The sequence below is a fragment of the Podarcis filfolensis genome (assembly GCF_964270895.1).
Source record: "Podarcis filfolensis genome assembly, chromosome: 2".
Classification (NCBI taxonomy): domain Eukaryota; kingdom Metazoa; phylum Chordata; class Lepidosauria; order Squamata; family Lacertidae; genus Podarcis; species Podarcis filfolensis.
In genome coordinates, this window is record NC_139605.1 from 13,862,748 (window position 1) to 13,885,410 (window position 22,663).

The window sequence follows — 22,663 nt, forward strand, 5'->3', positions numbered from 1 at the left end:
GAAAATTGTCTTTTTTCAAAAAAAAATATTATTTTTTTGGAAGGATTCTTTTAAAGACTTCCTGGGACAATAAGATTTTATTCTTTTAAGGGAGTTTTTAGGAGCTATCTTTTTAAAGAATTTCTTTGTTTATTTCTTTTAAGTAAATAAACGTGTATATTAGAAGATTGCACAGAAATGCCCAGGACTTTTAAAACAAAGCAAAGCAAAATGAAACAAAACCACTAACTGATGTAGGAATGCAGAGAACTGAATTTAAGCCTGGGGAAAACAAAATCAGAGTGAAACTGAAATTGCCACATCCGTAGCTGTTGGGACCTCACTTTAATCTCATTTCCTTTGTGAGTGAAATAAAAGAAGATGGTGCCAAGTATCTTTAGTTTCTTTCTTTCTTTAAAGCATTTCTACCCTGCTCTTCAGCCAAAACACCTCTTGGAGCAGTTTACAAACATCAGTAATAAGATGTTCCCTGCTCCTACAATCAAAGAATCATAGAATCGTAGAACTGGAAGGGACCTCAAGGGTCATCTAGTCCAACCCCCTGCAATGCAGGAATCTCAGCTAAGCATCCATAACAGATGGCTGTTCAACATCTGCTTAGAAACCTCCATGGAAGGAGAGTCCACAGCCTCCCGAGGTTTTGTACACAAATTTTCTTAAAAGGTAAAGGTAAAGGGACCCCTGACCATTAGGTCCAGTCGTGGCCGACTCTGGGGTTGCGGCGCTCATCTCGCTTTACTGGCCGAGGGAGCCGGTGTACAGCTTCCAGGTCATGTGGCCAGCAGGACTAAGCCGTTTCTGGCGAACCAGAGCAGCGCATGGAAACGCCGTTTACCTTCCCGCCGGAGCGGTGCCTATTTATCTACTTGCACTTTGATGTGCTTTCGAACTGCTAGGTTGGCAGGAGATTTGCCTTTGCATTGTGTTGGCTTTTGTCCTGACTGCAGAGGAAACTCCATTCAATAGGGGGCAGCAGAGAAACGCAGGAGGCGAGAGCAGAGCTGAAGCTAGGCTTTCTGTCACCCCGGTCAAAGACCCAGTTTGGCACCCCAACCCCCTGGATGTGTTTTTGTGTACATACATACACATACATACTTAAATACACACACACTTCAACACATTTATTTGTACAGGGCATAAAAAGTAGGCAATATATCATCTGAATACAACGGAACCCTAAGCATTATTGTGACTGTATGACCAAAGGGAAAATTAGCAGCCTTTCCAGTAAAAGCAAATTGTTTGTCAAAAGTAGAACTTCCATGGGCAGCAATTGTCTATCTGAGGTCAGGTTTTGAATTGGATTTATTTGGTCACAGGATCGTTTAAAGACTGCATTTTCATAAGATCAGCCACGATGTTCTGGTTTCCTTTTAAAATGTTTTCTCTCTGTCTCTCTTTGAGGCTTTTTGCCACCCCACCCCTCTTCCTGGTTCTGCGCAAACCTTTTCAAGATTCCTTTCAATTTTATTTTTGTCTGATTGCTCATTTTAGGAAATGATAATTTTGTAGTCATTTTAGGTTCCATGTAAGGCAAATAAATAAATCTCCCCCCAACAAATTGTGAAATTTGGCTTTCACGACATTTCTTGCTGTTTCTATTTTTCTACTGTCTTTTCTCTGTTTATTTGAAAAAGACAATCCCAGTACTGCTCCTATGCTTTGTAACTTTTAATGTTTTTTTTCTTGATTGTTTGTACTTTATATTAATAAAAACTATTTTAAAAAAGGAGGTTTCTTCTATGGGGTTTCAAAATCCTACTTGGGGTTGGGGCGGGCGGGCAGAGCAACGACATTGTTGCTTTCCCGGAAGGTGTGGTGTGGTGTGAAGAAGTCTAGATTTAGGGCCACCAACCTCAATCTTCCCTGATCTGATCTTACTGTCACCTCCTTGCTATGTGTACAGCATATATTCAAGAAGAAGGGGCCGTCTTAGGGCAAAACTAGCCTGTGTTAATTTCAAATCTGAGCCCTTAAGTGCAGGACTGTTGTGTTTTTTTAATACACAAATTGCCAGCAGGATCTCCAGTCAAGAATAAGGCCCCTTGAATGGGTTATTCCGCCTACCTGCCAAAGTCCCTTGTGCACTACTTCCTGAGCACCCGATGGACGGCAGTTTTTCAGGTCCTTGGGAGCCGCATTGCAGGGGGTTTCCGGTGGCCCTTTGCTCAGCGGGAAGCTCAGGAAGTGCTGAGTGTTGGGCTTGCTCACCAACTAAATGCTCACAGACCCACTCAGCACTTTCCAGGCACCAAGCCAAAGCTGCTTCCTCCAGGAATCATCTGTGCAACTGGCTTCCTCGCGCGAAATTCTGCTGTGCAGCTGATCCAACAATGTCCATCTCCTTGCCCCACACCGGATACACTATTTGATGCCAGGTGTGGGGCAAGGGGGTATGCACTGAGGGAAACTGCCTCAAGTTCCAATTTGGGATCAGTGCTGGGCCAAATCTGGCCTGCAGGCTGGAGGATCTCTATCCTTCGAGCCTTCTTGTATAATAATTATTATTTTTTGGTATAATTTTTTTCGTTTTACATTTTAGAATACAGTGGTGCCTCGGGTTACAGACGCTTCAGGTTACAGACACTTCAGGTTACAGACTCTGCTAACCCAGAAATATTACCTCAGGTTAAGAACTTTACCTCAGGATGATAACAGAAATCATGTGGCGGCAGCGGGAGGTCCCATTAGCTAAAGTGGTACCTCAGGTTAAGAACAGTTTCAGGTTAAGAACAGACCTCCAGAACGAATTAAGTTCTTAACCTGAGGTACCACTGTATTCATTTAACTTCCCTTCTTCTCTTTCCATGGTTCATTTTGCATGCCACAAATCCCTTGCATATTTTACATAAACTAAACCATTCAGCATTCCATTATTGCATCCATCAAAACTTATTCACACTGTTGAATTTATCTTAATGCTGCCAACGTTTTCAAGTTTCAAGGACATTTCCCCTTTAGGTTGTTACTCTAGGCTCAGATTTTCACCTCAGTAGGCGAAACATAGCCAGGGATAAGGACCACAGACTAAACACTGCAACTGAAAACAAGGAGATGGTTTATTGATGCAAAACGCTCAGTACAGTACAGAACTGATATTGTAGACCAGTGGGCGCCCACTTTTTTGGACGAGGGCACATCTCAAGTTTTGAGGGTGTGCTGTTGGTACCAGTAACAAAATGGCTGCCACAGGACCATAACAAAACATGGCTGCCATGATACAAAATAAGAGGGAATACAGTGGTGATGAAGCTTTTCCCATGACTGTATTTTCATACTAGAAGAGGCTTAGCCTGTTGGATTTCTGCCTGCCAGGCCATTGTTAAAAGCACAAGAACACTGTTCTTCCCACATGCCAACCCGCTCTTGCCCCACAGATGGAAAGGCCCAAATTTCTGTGGCCATTCCTCCCTGAGCGCCATTCCACAGCTCTTTGCTTGGATCTCATACAGTTGCATAGGAAGTGGAAAAACAACTCTTTTTCGGGGCATTGGGGGCGATTGGGGAGGGGGCTGTGAGGAGTCGTGCCCTCAAGATTTAGCAACTCAGTTCAGCTCCTTGCCCGACCAAGAAAAAGGGCCGGATTTCCTCCCCAAAGAAGGACGCTTTCGGGAAAGTGAAGATCAAGACATCTCCTTCGACATCAAAAAATCCCACAGAACCCCTTTCATAGTCCAGAGTCACCCGGATCTTCCTGAGCTCATGATTCAACAGCAAAGGCGTCCGCTCAGGGGCAGTAAAAGCCCAAAGTCCATACAATGAGCCAACTATGGCTTTTCCGACAGCCCAGATTCCTACACTGGGTTTAAGGCTGACCTGTCCCTTCCTCGGGGTCGACTCGCGTGCCACCCCCACTGCCCACGTGGCATTTTTCTCTCCCCCAACTTCCACTTCCCACCATTTTCTTACTGCACGGAATCTCTCGCTGCCCAGCACGTAGGTCTTCGGATCAAATCTCTTTCGGCTGTCGGGCAGATTTTGCCTTTCCCCTCCACATCTCACACTCTTTCTGTCTTCAGAGAGAATGAGGTAGTGATTTGCTGTTTCTGGATCCAAAACTATATTCACTGTAAGAGAGAGAGATTCACACACAGAGAGAGAGGGGGCTGGGTCAGTGTTTGAATTATAGGGCAAGGTGCATGTGTGGATCTATCTTTTGTGGTACCCTATAGGTTTTTTGTGTGCTTAGAAAAGCTATTGAGGGGGTTATGGATTGGCTACGATTTGGAGGGATGGGTGGGAGCCAGGGCTAGGAAATGGCAAATTACCAAATTTTGGTTTATGTTTTCTACTCCTAAATTCAGTTCTTCACATTTTCACATTCCTTTGCAAATTCTTTTTTTTTTTTAAGTACTCATGAAAATCCATCTGTGTTGCTAGTGCGAATTTCTCCTAACACTTTTTTTTTGGCATGTTCAAACACCTAGGGACGCGGGTGGCGCTGTGGTCTAAACCACTGAGCCTCTTGGGCCTGCCAATCAGAAGGTCAGCAGTTTGAATTCCCAAGGCGGGGTGAGCTCCCGTTGCCCGGTCCCAGCTCCCGCCAACCTAGCAGTAAGAAAGCACACCAAAAAGTGCAAGTAGATAAATAGGTACCGCTCCCTCGGGAAGGTAAACGGCGTTTCCTTGCGCTGCTCTGGTTTTGGTGTTCCATTGCACCAGAAGCGGCTTAGTCATGCTGGCCACATGACCCGGGGGGGGGGGGGGGACTGTCTGCGGAGCGGACAAACGCCGGCTCCCTCGGCCTGAAAGCGAGATGAGCGCCGCAACCCCAGAGTCGTTCACGACTGGACTTAACTGTCAGGGGTTCTTTACCTTTTTTTACATGTTGCATCCTTGGAGAACTGTGCTGCAACATTTGGAGGAGTGCAAATTCCGAAGGAGGCTGACATCAGTTTGCGTATACTTTCAGGAAGTGTGAATTAGGTAAGATTTGCCTTTCCACATGAACTGACCTGAATTTCTCCCCATCCTTAGTCAGAGCGGAGCTTATGGATTTCGTTAAGGTGGTAAGGCTCAGAGGGCAGTGACTTGCCCAAGGAACGAAGTAGGAGACTGCATTCCTACACTTGCTAGCTTGGAAATGAATCCCTCTGAACTCCATAGAACCTATTGTTAAAACTTTTGGAATCCGATCAACCTTTGAAGTGCTTTCGCCTGTTGCACAGCAGAGTATAGAAGAGTATCACAGCGATTGTTGAGCAACTCTTGAGATTGCCCAGCTGAACGACGAGCAGGAACAAAAACTGCTGACTAGTAACTTGGTTCTTGTTGTTTTATTATTTACAGCAGCAAACATACAAGCTATTCACAAGTTATGTTTTACAACACAATTTCTTCACTCTCAGTAACTCCTCAGCACTAACCACACCACACTAACACTCTCCAACACACACCAGTGTTATAGGTCATGCCTGCATAAGGAACTCAGACAATCACTTGGTTGTTGCTGGGTCTCCTTATCTCTAGGCAGATTCCTTTCATGTCCTGTATTCCCATGCTGTGGAGATTCTAATTGCAAACGTGCTAAGCTGCCTGCAAATCATGGATTCCAACACCTATGTCTGGGCAGACCCAGGTAGGATTGCTCTGTGCATCTCCATCTGCTGGTGGGAGGGGTGAACAGCCTCTGGAGCTATGAAGAAGGAAGGAAGGAAGACCAGATGGAAGAGGGAGGAGAAGAAAAAGGAGCAGGAGAGAGTTTAAAAAAGGGGGAGGGAATGGCTCACACTCCTCTATGCTCTCTGATGGGTTTTTATTAGGTAAGTGTGGGAATATATTAACTATTAACATGTCTGCCTCCATTGTTGGTCAAAGGGGGGGGGGAGGGAGAGAGAGAGAGAGAGAGAGAGAGAGAGAGAGAACAGGAAGTATTTATTGGCTTCTTCCCCCTCAGGAGAGAAGGGGAAATGACACCACACACTGCCCTCTCTACCAATTACATTTCTATGGTCTATGGCCTATCAGCAAGACAGCTCTATGGTCTTAACTCATTCACATGCTAACTAGTAAGTATGTGTAGATTTGACTGCAAAATCCCCCCCCCCTCTCACACACACACAAATGGGGGGGGGGATCCGCCCCCAAGCAGCGTACCTGATGCTATCTTCCCAAATGTTCCCAAATTGCTCTTCTTCCTCACGATGCTCATTTCACCTTGTTGTATGGTCTCTGGTGTTGAGGAGAGCATGACAGAGGCAGCTGCAGCAGCAAGGAACATGATTAGTTGGGGACTAACTGACCCTGCAATGCAAATGGGAATATGATTTGCAACCCCAGCATTTTTCCTACTGCAGCTTCCTTTACCCAAACATGCCTTCCTGTTTTCCAGACTCTGAGCTGATGGATGAAGAAAGTGACTCTGATTGGTAAAAGTATCTGGAAATGGATGATGTAGATTTAAAAATGGCCAAGTAAGACATGTAACAGTTGTGCTCTGGTTGGCTAGGCCAGGGGTCTGCAACCTTTAAGACAAAAAGAGCCACTTGGACCCGTTTCCGAAGAAAAAAAAAACTGGGAGCCACAAAACTCATCATTATAAAAATAACTTTTTTGTCACTTTTTTATTATTTTTTTTGTTTGACCCCTCAGAATAACTTCTCCTCATAGAAATAAACGTTAAATTAACAAGTTACCTTTTGTGTGTGTGTGTGTGTTCTTCACTCCCCTTCAAAACAGTGACCAGCGTACATGCCCCCTTTCAATGCAGTGACCAGCGTACATGCCCCTTACAATGTAGCGGGCAGGCGGGAAGGTGACGTCGGGACGGTGCGTGACTAACGCACGCACCGCCCCCATGCGACGTCACAGCCAGTACAGCGCCCGCCACAGTGGGGAGTGTCGGGGCACACAATGCGCCTCCTCCCCTCGCTAGTATCCGCCCCAGAGCCGCGGCAAAGGTGTAAAAGAGCCACATGCGGCTCCGGAGCCGCGGGTTGCAGACCCATGGACTAGGGCATTGCTTTCATCCTGTTTGTCTTGTCTGTGCCCTGTCCCGTTTGCTATCAAGGGTCTGACTCTGTGAGACTCAGGGAAAGAGGCTGTGGGTTTTGCATAGAATGATTAGCTAGCATGGTGATCAGTGTCAATGGATCTGATCGTACGTATCTTTACTTCAAAGATGATGAAGGACTGGAATTGTGTCTGGAGACATTAAACACTTGGTTACTTTGAACTGCGTGTGAGGAGTTTCCCCCTTAACTGGGACTCTGAAAGATGCTGTTTGGTTGGGAGAAGGAAATCTATGATGACTCCGTTTGCTGTGCTCATAACACACACCAGTTGAGGTGTGGTGAACTCCCACCTGACTTCAGCAAGCCACACCATTCCAGCATTACCGTTACATTTTATGAAAACATTGGGGGGGGGGTTGTTTCAGAGATTACTCAGAATTTTAAATAGAGAAATAGGAAAAAAAGAACGCTCAAATGTCAAGCTTCAGTTACTCTTGCTTGCTTCCTAACCCTCCAGTTCTGAGAAAGTTAGAAGACAAAACCAGAGTTTTGACGTAGAGCAGAGTTTAGGGATGTGACAGGCTGTGAAAGGCAGCAAGATGGAAAGAGAATCAGAGCACGAGGGTTGATTCCTGTTTTGAATGCAAGGCTGTGGCTATAGGAGAAACAAGACTCTCTTGGGGTGTCCATGCTGTGAACCCCTCCATCGTAGGCTCAGAATGTATATATGTGTGAATAAACCATATATCCTAAAGACACCACAATCTCTGCTGTCTCTCATTTCCCAAAAGGAAATACGAACCCAGGGGAGGCAGCTTGGGACCCCAGCAATCTTGTGCTGCTGGGAGACTGAAGTGCAAAACCCTCCCATATCTCATCTGCAAAAACTGTTTAAAGATCTGCCAAACCTGGAAATGTACCTTTATTTTCTTGAGGTCCAGAGAGCACAACGTCTAAGGAAAAAAGTGAAATGAGGAAAAAGTCAATATTCGTACTTGGCTCCAAGGGCATTGCTTTAGATTTAGAATGTCTGCAAGAGTGTTCATGCCTAAATCTAAAATTTAGCCATAGTTCTCCATCTTCCTCCCTCTTCCAGCATTAGCATTAAGTGTTATGAAAGCATGTTCGGGGTGGGGGGGGGGTACAGAGAAGAGTTGCCTCCCCCAGCTCTGAGAGAGTTAGAAGACAAAACCAGAGTTTTGAAGTAGAGTTTAGGGATGTGACAGGCTGCAAAAGGCAGCAAGATGGAAAGAGAACCAGAGCACGAGGGTTGATTCCTGTTTTGAATGCAAGGCTGGGGCTATGGGAGAAACAAGACTCTCTTGGGGTGCCTGTGAACCCCTCCATTGTAGGCTCAGATTGTATATATGTGTAAATAAACCATATATCCTAAAGACACCACAGTCTCTGCTGTGCCTCATTTGCCAATAGGAAGCTCGAACCCTGGGGAAGCAGCCTGGGACCCCAGAATATTCACTTCTTTGGAAATTGGCATGGCATGCAACTATATTGATACCTATCTATCTATCTATCTATCTATCTATCTATCTATCTATCTGTTCCACATCTAAAACATCATACAATGACCCTTGTTACCTATGTATTTCTTGGTCTCCTTCTCCAAAAAAGGATGTATTTTAGAGAATTTACCTATTTGGTCTTTTAATCCAGGAGGAAAAGCATCCATGGTTTTATTTTCATTTCCATTACACCTAGGAAGAAGAATGTGAGGTTTATTGTGCCCCATCTGGTCATTCTCAAGTCATTCTTAATTCAGACATCAGAATGAAGGAGAAAAGTGGGAACAGCGGGAAGATACCAAGGGCTCATCCATGATAGGTTTTTCTTTCATTCCCCCCATTTTCCCCACGAAAATCCCCACGGTTTACTACTGAATCAGAACCAAGGTCAGTCGTGTTTTCTGAATCAGGTTTTCTGCGGATTGACAGCTGAATAGAAGCAAACATTTATTGGGTTTTCTACGGATTTATGTTTCTTCCAATTCAGTGGTAAGCAGCAGGTTTTCCCAGGAAAAGCGGCAGGACAAAAGAAAAGCCTCTCAGACCTGTTCCTAGAAATAACCGGAAAAGCAGAAGTGTGGATGAAATCCTATGATAGCAACTAATGGTATTGTCTGCCCTGTGACCATTACAAAGACCTATGACAAACTAGAAAATTATGTATCGGGGGGGGGGGGAGTATAAAGTGTAAATTTACATACACATTTTTTCATTTAAAAATTACATATAAATGATCAATCCTTAATCCATTTTACCTCATTTTTTAAAAATCAACTTTACTTTGAAGATGCCGAAATATTTTCAAACAATCTGTCTGACATTTTGACACACAAGTTGCATACTGTAGCATGTTTAAAATTACAGCTAAGTCAGAAGTGCCTGATTATCTAAGTTGTGATTTGTCGCTGCTTCTGCCTGATCAGAACAGGGTATAAATTGGCCCAATTTGGTAGAGGATCCAGCTGAATCTGGAGCACAGCCTTACTGAATATTTTCCCCAACAAATTATGTCTGCACATAGTGTATACAGTAATTAAGAGCATCTCTTTACCCTGGCCTTTGACATCTAGGATATGTATTCTAGGACCCACCCTGTTTTCTTGGATTGTAATTTGTTTTAACTATTTTTAATATTGTATTTTAATTCACAAGCTGCCCTGGAACCAGACAGTGGAGGGCATGTAAGAAATCTAATAATCCACCACCACCAACATCTCTGATATGATATGAAGTATACACTAGGTGAAGAAATATCATCACTCCTTCCTAAAATATGCATTTTATATGCATTCCCCCCAAAAAACCCTATCCATTTTGGTATGCTGTTCTATGCATACCCCAATGCGCTTTTTGTGCATTTCCCCATACGGAAAAATGCATCACAACATTTGTAAAATTGTGCAGTCAGATTGGTAACTGTTTTTTTGATCTGCTTATTGCTCTGTAAACTCTGAATTAGATTGGTTCAAATAAAAGTATAGACCAAATTAAATTATCCCTTATCTCCAAGGAAGGAAATCAATACCAGCCCACTATTCATAACAAAGCCACATACCTTTCCAGGATGCTTCTCATATTCTAGATGGAAGAGACAGAATGAGAGAAATTCAGTCCCTTGCACCAGTTGCCTCCAGCAGTTTATTACTTTCCCCTTTTTCTTTATATATTAACCAAATACTGAAGTGCACATGCCTACTGTAAATACTTCTATAGACTATAGACTGATGAACAGCCCTTCCCCAGAGGACAACCTGGAGGGTTTCGTTGCACCATTGCTGACCTGCAAGAATTCAGTCACTGGCTGCTTCTGTTTCTCCTCCAGCTGCTTAATTAAACTACAAAAGCCCAGACATTTACTTCTAAATTTGAAAATCCCCCTGAATGGGCATGTAGGCCCCCCCTCTGCCCCAGAACCCCACCCCCAGTTATGCTTCGTCATGGAATGGGATCTTCTGCCAACTGCAAGTGATCCCGGGCTATGCTCTGCTGCTGGCTCCCACCACTGGTGCCACCAGCCTGAGAGCAGATGTCAACTTGCTACCGCTCATGATGTATATTGCTCTACACACAACAGCGAGGGCATGTTTGAATTGGGTAGAGGGAGAACTCAACTGGCCAGTGTTGCTGGTGCCATTGCCAATGCTAGCACAAAAACTCCCTGGATCCATTGTAATTTGGCAGGCTTCACCCATACTGCAGGAGCAGCTTTGCCTGCAAATTTCATCCACTTCTATCAAAAGGGAGGATGGGGTGTAATAGATGTTTTAAATTTTCCAAGTATTGAAGCAGGGGAATGAGGGATATATGGACCAGAAGCAGAACAGGGGAGCCTTCCCATTGGTCAACCTGAATCATGCCGTTTGATGAAGCTCCAAATCACAGTTTGGAACAAAATGTGTGACCAATGCATATCCCTACTATGAATTCAGTGGTACTTTTAGTTACAAACTTAATTTGTTCTGGAGGTCTGTTCTTAACCTGAAACTGTTCTTAACTAGAGGTGTGCTTTTGCTAATGGGGCCTCTTGCTGCCTCTGCGCCGCCGGCACACGATTTCCGTTCTCATCCTGGGGCAAAATTCTCAACTCGAGGTAGAAGAAGAAGAGTTTGGATTTGATATCCTGCTTTATCACTACCCGAAGGAGTCTCAAAGCGGCTAACATTCTCCTTTCCCTTCCTCCCCCACAACAAACACTCTGTGAGGTGAGTGGGGCTGAGAGACTTCAGAGAAGTGTGACTGGCCCATGGTCACCCAGCAGCTGCATGTGGAGGAGCGGAGACGCGAACCCGGTTCCCCAGATTACGAGTCTACTGCTCTAAACCACTACACCACACTGACTCTCAGGTTAGCAGAGTTTGTAACCTGAAGTGTTTGTAACCTGAGGCGTTTGTAACTCGAGGTACCACTGTACTTCTGTAAACCAATAGAGTGGTTGGGGGTACAGCCCTTACCTGTAGGACAACCTGGACTATTTAATTGTGCCAACTCTTACCTGCAAGAATTCAGTCGCTGGCTGTTTCTGTTTCTCCACCAGCTCCTTAATAAGGTCATCAATAGAGGAGATTTCCTCAGAGAGTTTTGCAATATGTTTGTCCTCCCAGGATTTAATCTCATTGTCCAGTTCCGTTAATTGAGTCAGCAGGAGGTGCTCTTGTTCTTCCAGAAACTGGTGCAATTGCTTGAAATCAGCTATGAGTTTCTGCCTCTCCATGTCTGTCTGCTTCTGCAAAGAGAGTGTCATGGCCAGACAAAGACATTTAGATGTCCCCTTAATTCCATGTGCACAAGCAGGGCAGTTGATATTTACTTCAATGCTAACAATGGTACAGAAGTTCAGTCACAGCTGAGGGCGGCAGGCAGGCTGGCTTAGCAGGACATGGCCACTTTGCTTGGCTCAGTCCTCAGTATTTTCCTGCTGCTCACCTACTGATCTATTAGCTGCTGCTGTTCTCTATTTGCTGGCATCTTCAGCCTGCCTTGGCCACCTCACTCTGCCTAATAGTAGGGCCGTAAGGAAGTGACGAGAAGAAGGAAGACTGGCTTTGTGGGGTTCACTTCATTCTTAAAGGATTAATGCTGGCATGGCTGGACATTTTTGGACTCAAGTACTACATTTGGCGTTAGACAACCCTATCAATTTTAGCCTATCCTGCTCTTCAAAGTCTGAAGCAGAGACCTTTCCCAACTCTACCACCCATTATCCATTTAATTGATAATGCCAATGATCAAACCTGGAACACTGTGCAAGCAAAGCATAGGCTCCACCACAGAATTAAGGCCTCACTCTGTCAATATAACCATCCTGGAGAGGCAAGAAGATTTGCACCTACCAGCAGATTCTGGCTTTCGGTCTCCCTCTTCAGTTTAGAATACAGAATTTCTTCTCTCTGTTTGTTCAGGAACTCCAAATGACGCAGGATTCTACCCTGGGGTGACCAAGAAGGCATTTGGGTTAATTTTGGCAATAGAGATATACTCCTAAACTGTAACAGCCGTGTGTGTTCAAGAAACCAAGAACATGAAGGATAAGAAGAGTCTATGTACAGCTTCTAGGAAACTTCCATTCTCAGTGTAGAATTAAATCAGTGTTCACATATGCATATCTATATAGCTAATAATTCATTTTCTGATTAAATCTGGGGAAAACAAGAGGGCTCAAAATTATGGGGACACAGTGTAAGAGATAAAATGTTTGCTAGTTTGCACAAAACAGAGTATCTGTACAGGATTTAGATTTAGATCCTGAGCCAAGTCAGTTACCCTCTCACATTTTCTGCACCAAACCATGCTCTTTTCCAAAGTTAAACTGGGTACGAACCAGAGGTTGTGGCTGGTGCACAGCCCTATTCAGAGCTCGTTCTTTTTCTTTTAAGGAAAGCAGCTTGCAGTATTCACCATGAAGTTATCACAGGAAGTGCCACACTTTTCACATTTGGGGTGGAAAGGTGCCAGTTCCACCAAGTACCCCCAGAAGAAACCGCACTGGCCCTAATAACATCCTTTACTCCTCATAACTTCACAACATTTGCTCCTCCTTTCCCCCCTTGCAGTATTTTGCAGGTAGAACTTCCTGGGCCTCTGCTAACAGGAAGCTTTGATATGGTTCTGCAGCAGAATTGTGAGCCACATGGCTACATTGCTAATACCTGATACCTATGCTCTGGGGTTTGGGGACATATCTAGAAAGAGGGGAAGCTGCCTTACACTGAGTTATATGTACCTCTGGTCCAACTAGCTCAGTACTGGCTGTACTGACTGGATTTCAGGTCCCGTATATCCCCAGCCCTACCTAGAAATGCTAAAGATTTCTGCATGCAAGACTGGGCTACTGTGACCCCTACTTACTTACTTATTTACTTACTTAATTTATATACTGCCCTATACCTGAAGATCTCAGGGTGGTACACAGAACAAAATCAGAATATAATACCACAAAATAATCAAAATAAAAACAACCCCATACCACCAGCCCCAAGAAAGAACCACACTTTAAAAGGGCATAGGATGTAAATCGGATCAACCAAAGGCCTAGTTAAAAAAGAATGGTTTTGCCTGGCACCTAAAGGTGTACAGTATAATGAAGGCACCAGGAGAACTTCCCTGGGGAGAGCATTACACAGATGGGAAGCCACTGCAGAAAAGGCCCTGTTCTTGTGTTGCCACCCTCCTGACCTCTCGAGGAGGAGGCACACTAAGGAGGGCCTCAGAAGGTGATCTCAGGGTCCGGGTAGGTTCATATGGAAAAAAGCAGTCCTTGAGGTATTGAGCCATTTTAGGCTTTATAGGTCAAAACCAGCACTTTGAATTGGGCCCGGAAACTAATTGGTAGCCAGTGCAGTCGGACCAGGGATCGGTGTAATATGTTCAGACAGTCTTGCTCCAGTGAGCAACCTGGCCGCTGAATTCTGCACCAGCTGAAGTTTCTGAACAGTCTTCAGAGGCAGCCCTACGTATAACGCATTGCAGTAATCTAACCTTGAGGTTAGCAGAGCATAGACAATAGTAGTGAGGCTATCCCTGTGCAGATAGGGACGTAGCTGGGCCAGCAGCCGAAGCTGGTGGAAGGCACTCCGGGCCACTGAGGCCACCTGAGCCTCGAGTGACAGCAAAGGATCCGGGCCAGGAGGACCCCCAAGCTACGAACCTGCTCCTTCAGAGGAAGTGTAGCCCCATCAAGAGCAGGCGATCTCCCACCCATCCGGTCTAGGAACCACCCACTAATAGTGCCTCAGTCTTGTCTGGATGGAGCTTCAGTTTGTTGACCCTTGCTTATATGCTATGGAGCTTGCACGTGGGTTTAGTGTTGAATACAGTCAGAAGACTGAACTTTGTTACTTTTTCTATGGCTGGAGTCCCGAGGAACATGGAAGCATATGGACATATCTAGAAAGAGGGGAAGCAGCCTTACACTGAGTTATATGTACCTCTGGTCCAACAAGCTCAGTACTAGCTGTACTGACTGGATTTCAGGTCCAGTATATCCCCAGCCCTACCTAGAAATGCTAAAGGTTTCTGTATTAAAGGGCTACTGTGACCCCTACTTACTTACTTACTTAATTTATATACTGCCCTATACCTGAAGATCTCAGGGCAGTTCACAGAACAAAATCAGAATATAAAACCACAAAATATATAATCAAAATAAAAACAACTCCATACCCACCAAAAAAGAACATTTTATTTTTTATTTTTTGAAATAATTTTTTATTTTTATTTTGCAACGCAAACACACACACTAACAAAAAGAAAAAGAAAACCTAAAACATAAAGAAAAAAGAAAAAAAATATCAAAGGTAAATACAAAATCTTATACTAAGCAAATATTAAACAATATGTATATACCATATTTCAGTTCTTCTTTTCTTCCAAATGACTTCCTTCATCCTCAGTACAGTTCTACTTTCATATTTAGCAAACTGTTTCCTTCTCTTTTCATTTTTACCCCCTTTTCTTTCTGTTTTTTTAGCTTTTACCCCCTAGTTCGTTTTGCAAAAGTTAATCAAAACAAGTCCAAGTATTAATGTGAGGGCACTGCTTTTTAAGGTAACCTCTATATCTTTTCCATTCTTTTCGGAATTTTGGTTTGGTCTGACCTTTAATTGCACCTGTCCTTTGGACCAATTCTGCATAGTCAAATAATTTATCTTGCCATTATTTTTTGGTCGGTATTACTTCTTTGCACGGGGGCGGAATGAGCCACCCATGGCAGACATTCAGTGCGTCACCCGCTCACAACTCCCAAGCCTCCCCCAAGCTGGTAAAACGAAGGGAGAAGGGGGGGAATATTGCCAGCACAGCAGCGTAGCTCCCTTTCTTACCCCAACGGCTCGGGGTAGGCTTGGGGGTCACGTGCAGGCGGTGCACCGAATGTCACCCCCCCTCAGTGAGGGCATTTGGAGCGGCCCCCCCACCCGCACCTCCACCCCCTTCCTGCACCCCTGAAAACACCCACCTGAATGTCACCTAGAGAAAAATGCAGCCCTCAGGCTGAAATATTTTCCCCATCCTTAGGATAAGTGAGCATCCCTTGGAATTCTGGTCCCCAGTCCTACAGCTCCCTACCTGATACTCGTCAAAGGCCTCCTCCTTTGGGATCATTTTGTGCTCCTTAGATTTGTCACACACCACACAGATGGGGGCTTGGTCGCCTTCGCCGAACAGCTTCAGGGGCTCCTGGTGTCTCTCGCAAACCCTTCCCAGCGCTTCTGCCCCTTTGGCCGTCTGAAGGCTGAATTTCTTGACTATTTCCACAATGCTCGCCAGTTGCCGGTTGGGCCTGAAATTCCCTTGCTGACAAGGTTCCCTGCACTGAGGGCAAGAAGCATCTTGGTCCGATTTCCCCCAAGTCTCGGTGATGCAGGTTTGGCAGAAATTGTGGCCGCAGTCTATGATCACTGGGTCTTTGAAATACTCCCGGCAGATGCGGCATGTCGTTTCCTCGCAGAGGTTCTGGACTGGACTCTCGTCTGCCATTTCGTCTGCCTGAAACAGGAATAAAAGCCTTAGTTTCATTTTTCCAGTTTAAAGTCCAAGGTTGGGCCTTTCCCTGCCTCTGGGTGACTCATACGTGTTTGCAAAGCAGCAGCATAAACCAGGAGAAACCCTTACAGTGTGCAGCTTCACATCCGTACCATGAATTCAAAGTATCTGCCAAAGAATCCTGGCATTGGCCATTTACCTCAAAAAGCTACACTTCCCAGCACCCTTAACTAACTACAGTCCCCAGGAAAAATTGAGCGAGAGCCATGTGGCCATCATGAGGCTAATAAAAGGTCAAATACGAACTGACAGGAGCAGGAGGAAAAAGGAAGTAAAGCCTGAGAAAAAACAATCGTTTATCTGAGAAGGAATTGGTGAGGGAAGAATTGGTTTCCTGTCTCCCACCCCCAGTTCTCATACAGTTTCTTCATGCAAACACTGTTGCTCCAGTCCCAAATGTTAACAGGATTTGGGGACAACAAACTATGACTTTTGAATTCGCCACAGCCGCCACAATGTAGCTGCTGTGATTAGGCTTTTAGATCAAAATATAATTAAAGTAAATAAGCCCAAAGAAAGAAAAGCAAAAACACACATATGCTCACAAGGGTTTGCTTATATTTATGATTTCATGTGTTTTTATTGTGTGTGTCTACCCTGAACTCTCCATCCTGGTCCAGCGCTGTAACCACTATACCACACTGTCTGTATCTGAAGGAGCATCCAATCCAAGTTGGGTTTAAGGATAAAGAGCCCTGAGAAGGGAGAGCAGTTGGCACTCTGGAGCAGCCCCTGTTCACAGTTAGCATCCAGTCAGCATACTGAGAGGGAAGACACAGTCTTTCCCCCTGATGCAGTAAGATGGACTGTATTTCTGTTTCAATTGTACTGCTTATTTTAAAATTTGCTGTCTCCACGTATAAATTAGCACAAAGAATAGCAGAATTGTAGAGATGGAAGGGATCCCAAGCATCATCTAGTCGCAGGACTCTCAGCTAATGCATCTCTCACTTTCATGTACGTTTTCATTTAAATTTCTGACCTTTTTGGTGATATGGAGATGGTCGATCAACTCTGTCCAAATGCCCTCGCTTCTTCACTTATTTACAATTCCTGCTTCTCTTTGTTCCTTAATTCCTCCACATACTGTCACTTCTCTACAAACAATAACATTCCTCATTTCACCTTTACCCCTTTTGGGGGTTAGATTTATAAATTTTGTTCAAGAATATTTAATTCTAATTGCCTGCACCTGCCCCATTGCAGGGATTGCTCCTATATAGCTTAGTTTCAATGATCATTGATATGGAGCATCTCTGACTGGCAACTTCTGCGTTCCTGTGGACTATTTCAGCTGGAAAAACCTACTGAAAATTCTCCTGGAAACCTTGTCACTGAAGAAGCCCAATGGGTGAAACAAGGTGTATTCTGAGAACTGCCTTATTGTCACTAAGTAGTTCTGTTTGTTGCACTCTCAAGACATAGGACTATGCAGAAGGAAGATCTCAGTATGAAATGGAACTGTACATTGTAATCGTTGGACTTGACAATCTTTGGACTTGACTATCCTTGGATTTTACGACAATAAAAACATATAGAAGGTTAATAGTAATATGATACGTTCTTGCCACCAGGAACTGTGCTTTGCAATTTTTTTATATGATGATTACAGTTTTATTATATACAATGTTATGTTACTTTACAGCCAGTTACGTGTGTGTTGTGGTATTCTGAACAGGATTTACGTAATGAGGCCATCTCCCATTTCTCCAAACTTTCCTTCACTCCCTGGAGACTTGCCACATTCAGTAGCTGGGGCCTGCAACATAATCTTGACAGATAGACATCCCCTGAGAGCTCAGAGGCATTGTACCTGAGCTCTCCACCAGCGCCATCTATGCAGATGAGACATTTCTGATTCCCACAGGAGAATTTCAGCTCGACCCCATCACTGTTGACCAACAAGTGGCATTCTCCTTCACGCACGTAGGCTCCTGCTTGAAATTCCTCATTGCCACATCCAAGCATGCGACCAGATTCCTTGCGTCTGGCTCATAACCCTGCAACCGTTTCTGCACAGATCTCAGAGACTCCATGCTCAGTGGGTGAGTTACTCTTTGGATCTGAGAACAGAGACTTTTAAACAAGTTTTTGTCCCAGAAATTTTCCCACAATAATCCAATTCATCTCACTAAGAATGCCCCTAAATTATTACCAGCCTGTTGAGGAATCTTTGATGAATCTCTGGCCTGATTCAAGAGGACTGCTGATCTCCAGCTCAGCTGAAGCAGGTATGAACTGCTGGAGGATGTGGCATAGGAACACGACTCTTCTTGTTTTGCATGTTACTGTGGTGATCTGTATTTAGCTTTCGCGCGGGTGTTAAAGGAAAGGAAATGGAATGGAACTTAAATTTCTGTGCGCAGGAAATTCCCTCCAAAACAAACAAGACCAGAATGTGATGCAAGCCTGCCCTGTTTGAGTTTACATATGGTTCCTTCGCTGCTGTTTACAAAGTACATGAACCATGAGAAGGGGCAGCCAGAATCCCATTTGCTTGCCCTGTTGTTAAACCAGGAGAATGTGAATAAGCAGCTATGTTTTGTATGATAAAAATACTAGTTGCTCCTTGGATCAGATTTGAACTGGTCCCTTGAAATTGGGTTAAACGAGAAACAAATTTCAGTAGTAAGAGCTCAAGCTGATGTGGCCCTGATGGTGTCACTCCAACACCCATGGGTGGTCACTTCATTTGTGGGTGCAGCACCCACCCTCTGGAATGCTCTCTCTCAAATAATTCATGAGACAGAGACAGTAGAGATTTCCAAACAGCTCTTTAAAACTTACATGTTTACCCAGGTTTTGCTACATTCTGGCTCCTATTTTTTTCCCCCCAATTTTCTGTTCTGTACACGTCTCAGTTTTATTTGATGTATAGTTTACTTTTGTTTTTATTAAATGTTATTGAAATATTGTTGTGTTGTTAATGCTTTTGCTTATTTGGAAATGTTTAGAAACCAGTTAATTAAAAAAAAATCTAAGCTGTGGTACAAAAATAGTATGATTTTCAATAAAAACAAAGGTAAAATCTGCAAGAATTTAAAAGCAAGTGTACACATTTAAAGAAGTGTCTCTGTGGGCTTACTGAAATAAAGGTTTTCACGCAATAATAAAAAAAAGCTCAAGCTCCCACTAGGGTTGGAAAACCTCAGCTGCAGGAGCCAAATGATGCAGGCCCCTCAAAATGGCCGTCAGGATACAGGCCTCACTGATCCCTTGCATGCACTTCTGACTAAAATCTATCCTTGGACAGGGATAATCTCTCTTGCTTGTGTGGATGGAGAACATAGCAGGAACTCTGCTCACTTTTGCTACTGGTCCTATCTATCCCCAGCACAACTTATTTCAAATGTTCCCCATAAGGCATGGGTAGGGAACTCAACCGTCAATCATGTAATTTCATAGTGACATTATGTGATTGCCCCAACCATCCGTCAAAGTTCACCCATGGGGTGGGGCCAATATTTTTCAAACTCCAGACACAAGGGAATGCAGCGTCTGGGCTGCAAAAGGCTCCCCACCTGTGCTTTGCATCAATGTGCATCATGTTGGGAAATGTTAAATCTGAAGCCTGTCATTTCAAACATAGAGGAATTGTTTTGATTTTTATTTTACCTAATAGCACTTACTTTCAGAAGAGTCTTGCTGGTTCAGACCACGGCTCCCCACCTCCTCCCTGCAGCCCTTGTTTATTTCATATACAGTGGTACCTCGCAAGACGAATGCCTCGCAAGACGAATGCCTCGCAAGACGAAAGGGTTTTTCGTTTTTTGAGTTGCTTTGCAAGACGATTTTCCCTATGGGCTTGCTTCGCAAGACGAAAACGTCTTGCGAGTTTGTTTCCTTTTTTTCCTTTTTTTGTTTCCTTTTTTTCTGCCGCTTGAAGAGGTGCAGTTGCGACGGACCGTGCTTCGCAAGACGAAAAACCGCGCAAGACGAAAAGACTCGCTGAACGAATTAATTTCGTCTTGCGAGGCACCACTGTATTAAAGACTCAAAGAAAGCAACAGCAGTTTAAGAGTTACAATATAAGAGCAGACTTGAGCACCTTGTCCTCCACTTGTTCAAACAAGAGATACTTAACTGTGGTTCTGCAAATCCCTGGAGCAGTTTGGACATCAAGCGATTAATGGCACGAACAAATGCAGTAAACGGAATTGCTTTTATTTATTTATAAGGTTTCTTACACACCTTTCGACATCAGGTCCCAGAGTGGGTGACGACAATTAAACCATCATAAAAAGAAACAGAACAACTACTTGAAGCACATAAAACACCCCACCTCTTTAGATAATTAAGGGGGCATTTAAATGCCCCCATATCAAGTCTCTATTTGTGTATCATGTATTTGCAGACTATTCCTCTTTAACTGTGCTTCTATTTTGTGTGTTTCTGTTCTGAATAAAATACAGCTAAGGGGTTGTGATCTGGAACAAGCAGTCAATCTGGATCAGGGCCACATGCCAGTTCCTTGTTGAAAAGCCCCCCCTCTTCAGCTACTACTTCCCCCTGAAGCTGTGGCTGTATGGCAGTTTTCATGTGTTTTGTTTCCCACAACAGAGCGCTATTTGGAGGGCAAAGCCTGCAGGGCCCATTCAGACTTGACAGCAATGACACTGCATGATAGAGTCAGACTGTTACTAATTCCCTCTAAAGAAATTGGCAGGGACGATGACGACTTAATATGCTGAGCCCATTCCACACCATACATACTCCCGCCCCCCAAAAAAGTTATTTTCCCGGACGTTTGAGGGAGGAAAGTATGGGGGGGGAGGATTCAGTTCCTTCCCCACCCATCCCTGCTTTTAAAGGACTTGGCACCTCCTGCTGACCTGTCAAGTTTGCACCAAATGGCAACCTCTTCTCATTTCCCCACACAGACAAAGGAGCAGATTTCTCGCCCAAAGAATGAAGCATTGAAGGTAAAGAGAACATCATTTGAGTCAGGTTCATGGAAGGTTACTAATCCTGCTTCATAGTTCACAAGCACACGGATCTTCTTTGGCCGAATTCCTTTTGGGTTGAATGTAAGGGGTTGCGTGCTTGTCCAGGATGATGATCCCAGAGATATACCAGGAGGAGTGGAAGCATAATATGAAGCAGTAGAAATCCTCCCAATAGCCCAGATCCCAATTCCATCATTCAAATTGACAGTATGGTACTCCCTTAAAGACTCCTTGACAACCCCCACAGCTGAGAAGTTCTCGTTCACTACATTCACTATCCAGGAATGGATCCCTGAGGTGATTCTCTCAACTCCCATAGCATAGGAACAACAACTAATGTTATTTGAGAATATGGCGACAAAGTGTGGTTGGTTCATATACGTGGTTGTTGCTTGGCTATACGTTGCTTGGACTCTGGGGTTGTGGCGCTCATCTCGCTTTATTGGTCGAGGGAGCCGGCGTACAGCTTCCAGGTCATGTGGCCAGCATGACTAAGCCGCTTCTGGCGAACCAGAGCAGAGCACGGAAATGCCATTTACCTTCCTGCTGGAGTGGTAGCTATTTATCTACTTGCACTTTGACGTGCTTTCGAACTGCTAGGTTGGCAGGAGCAGGGACCGAGCAACGGGAGCTCAACCCGTCGTGGGGATTCGGACTGCCAACCTTCTGATTGGCAAGTCCTAGGCTCTGTGGTTTAACCCACAGCCCCACCCATGTCCAAACATCCAAAACAAATCTATACAGAATTACCACTTCCCCAGTGGCACAAAACATTTGCTAAAACAGTGGTTCTCAACCTGTGGGTCCCCAGATGTTGTTGGACTACAACTCCCATAATCCCTGAGCTCTGGCTTTGTTAGCTAGGGATGATGGGAGTTGTAGTTCAACAACATCTGGGGACCCACAGATTGAGAAAGGCTGTGCTAAAAGAAAGGAGGCAGAGCAGTCTATCGTCACATCTCTAGGTCTCCAGGGAGATCAGATGTCTGCAGTGTATTTCAATGACAAAAAAACAAATAGAGATATTTAGCCACTAATTGTTGAGCTCCTGATCATTCCCCAGTAATAGAAAATGTTCAATGTGTATATCCCTCCCACTCCCGCTGTCACAGCCAAGATAATATAATAATAATTTATTATTTATACCCCACCCATCTGGCTGGGTTTCCCCAGCCACTCTAGGCGGCTTCCAGCAAAACACTAAAATACAATAACCTATTAAACACTAAAAGCTTCCCTGAACAGGGCTGCCTTCAGATGTCTCCTAAAAGTCTGGTAGTTGTTCTTCTCTTTAATATCTGGTGGGAGGGCGTTCCACAGGGCAGGTGCCACCACCGAGAAGATTCCCTGTAACTTGGCTTCTCGCAGCGAGGGAACCGCCAGAAGGCCCTCGGCGCTGGACCTCAGAGTCCGGGCAGGACGATGGAACCTACAATGGGATCTTATTATATATGTGCTTGAGAATTTGGACTCCATCTGCCCTGACTTACCTATCAACATGACTGGAGACTTTAATGCCAAGGGTGGGAAGTGTATACAAAAGAATGGGGAATCCTGGATACTTCTGTTCTCCCAGACTTCTGTTTTTGGGACCATAGATCACAGGATCCAGTAATCGATTTGGCGGGAAACTCAATGGCACCCCTCTGGAGGCTTCACCCGGGGCAGAAACCCAGGCTAGACCTGCCCCTCCCCCGGCTACAGC

The 22,663-nt window shown here is 44.5% G+C and overlaps 1 protein-coding gene across 2 annotated transcripts; it reads right to left on the reverse strand.

Moving 5' to 3' along the window:
• Positions 1 to 1,100: 1,100 nt before the first annotated feature.
• LOC310756839 (zinc finger protein RFP-like) lies at positions 1,101 to 17,371 on the reverse strand. 2 transcript variants are annotated; one of them, XM_083601685.1, is made up of 9 exons: positions 17,321 to 17,371; positions 15,536 to 15,955; positions 12,304 to 12,399; positions 11,466 to 11,696; positions 10,029 to 10,051; positions 8,604 to 8,665; positions 7,874 to 7,906; positions 6,097 to 6,201; positions 1,101 to 4,067 (listed from the first exon to the last, which is right to left on the reverse strand). In XM_083601685.1, exons 2-9 carry the CDS (start codon positions 15,944 to 15,946, stop codon positions 3,538 to 3,540), a joined length of 1,491 nt encoding a protein of 496 aa, XP_083457811.1. In that variant the 5' UTR covers positions 15,947 to 15,955; positions 17,321 to 17,371; the 3' UTR covers positions 1,101 to 3,537. The 2 variants fall into 2 exon arrangements, with proteins under 2 accessions (XP_083457811.1, XP_083457810.1); XM_083601684.1 differs by lacking the exon at positions 17,321 to 17,371 and having other exon boundaries at positions 8,550 to 8,665.
• Positions 17,372 to 22,663: the final 5,292 nt, after the last annotated feature.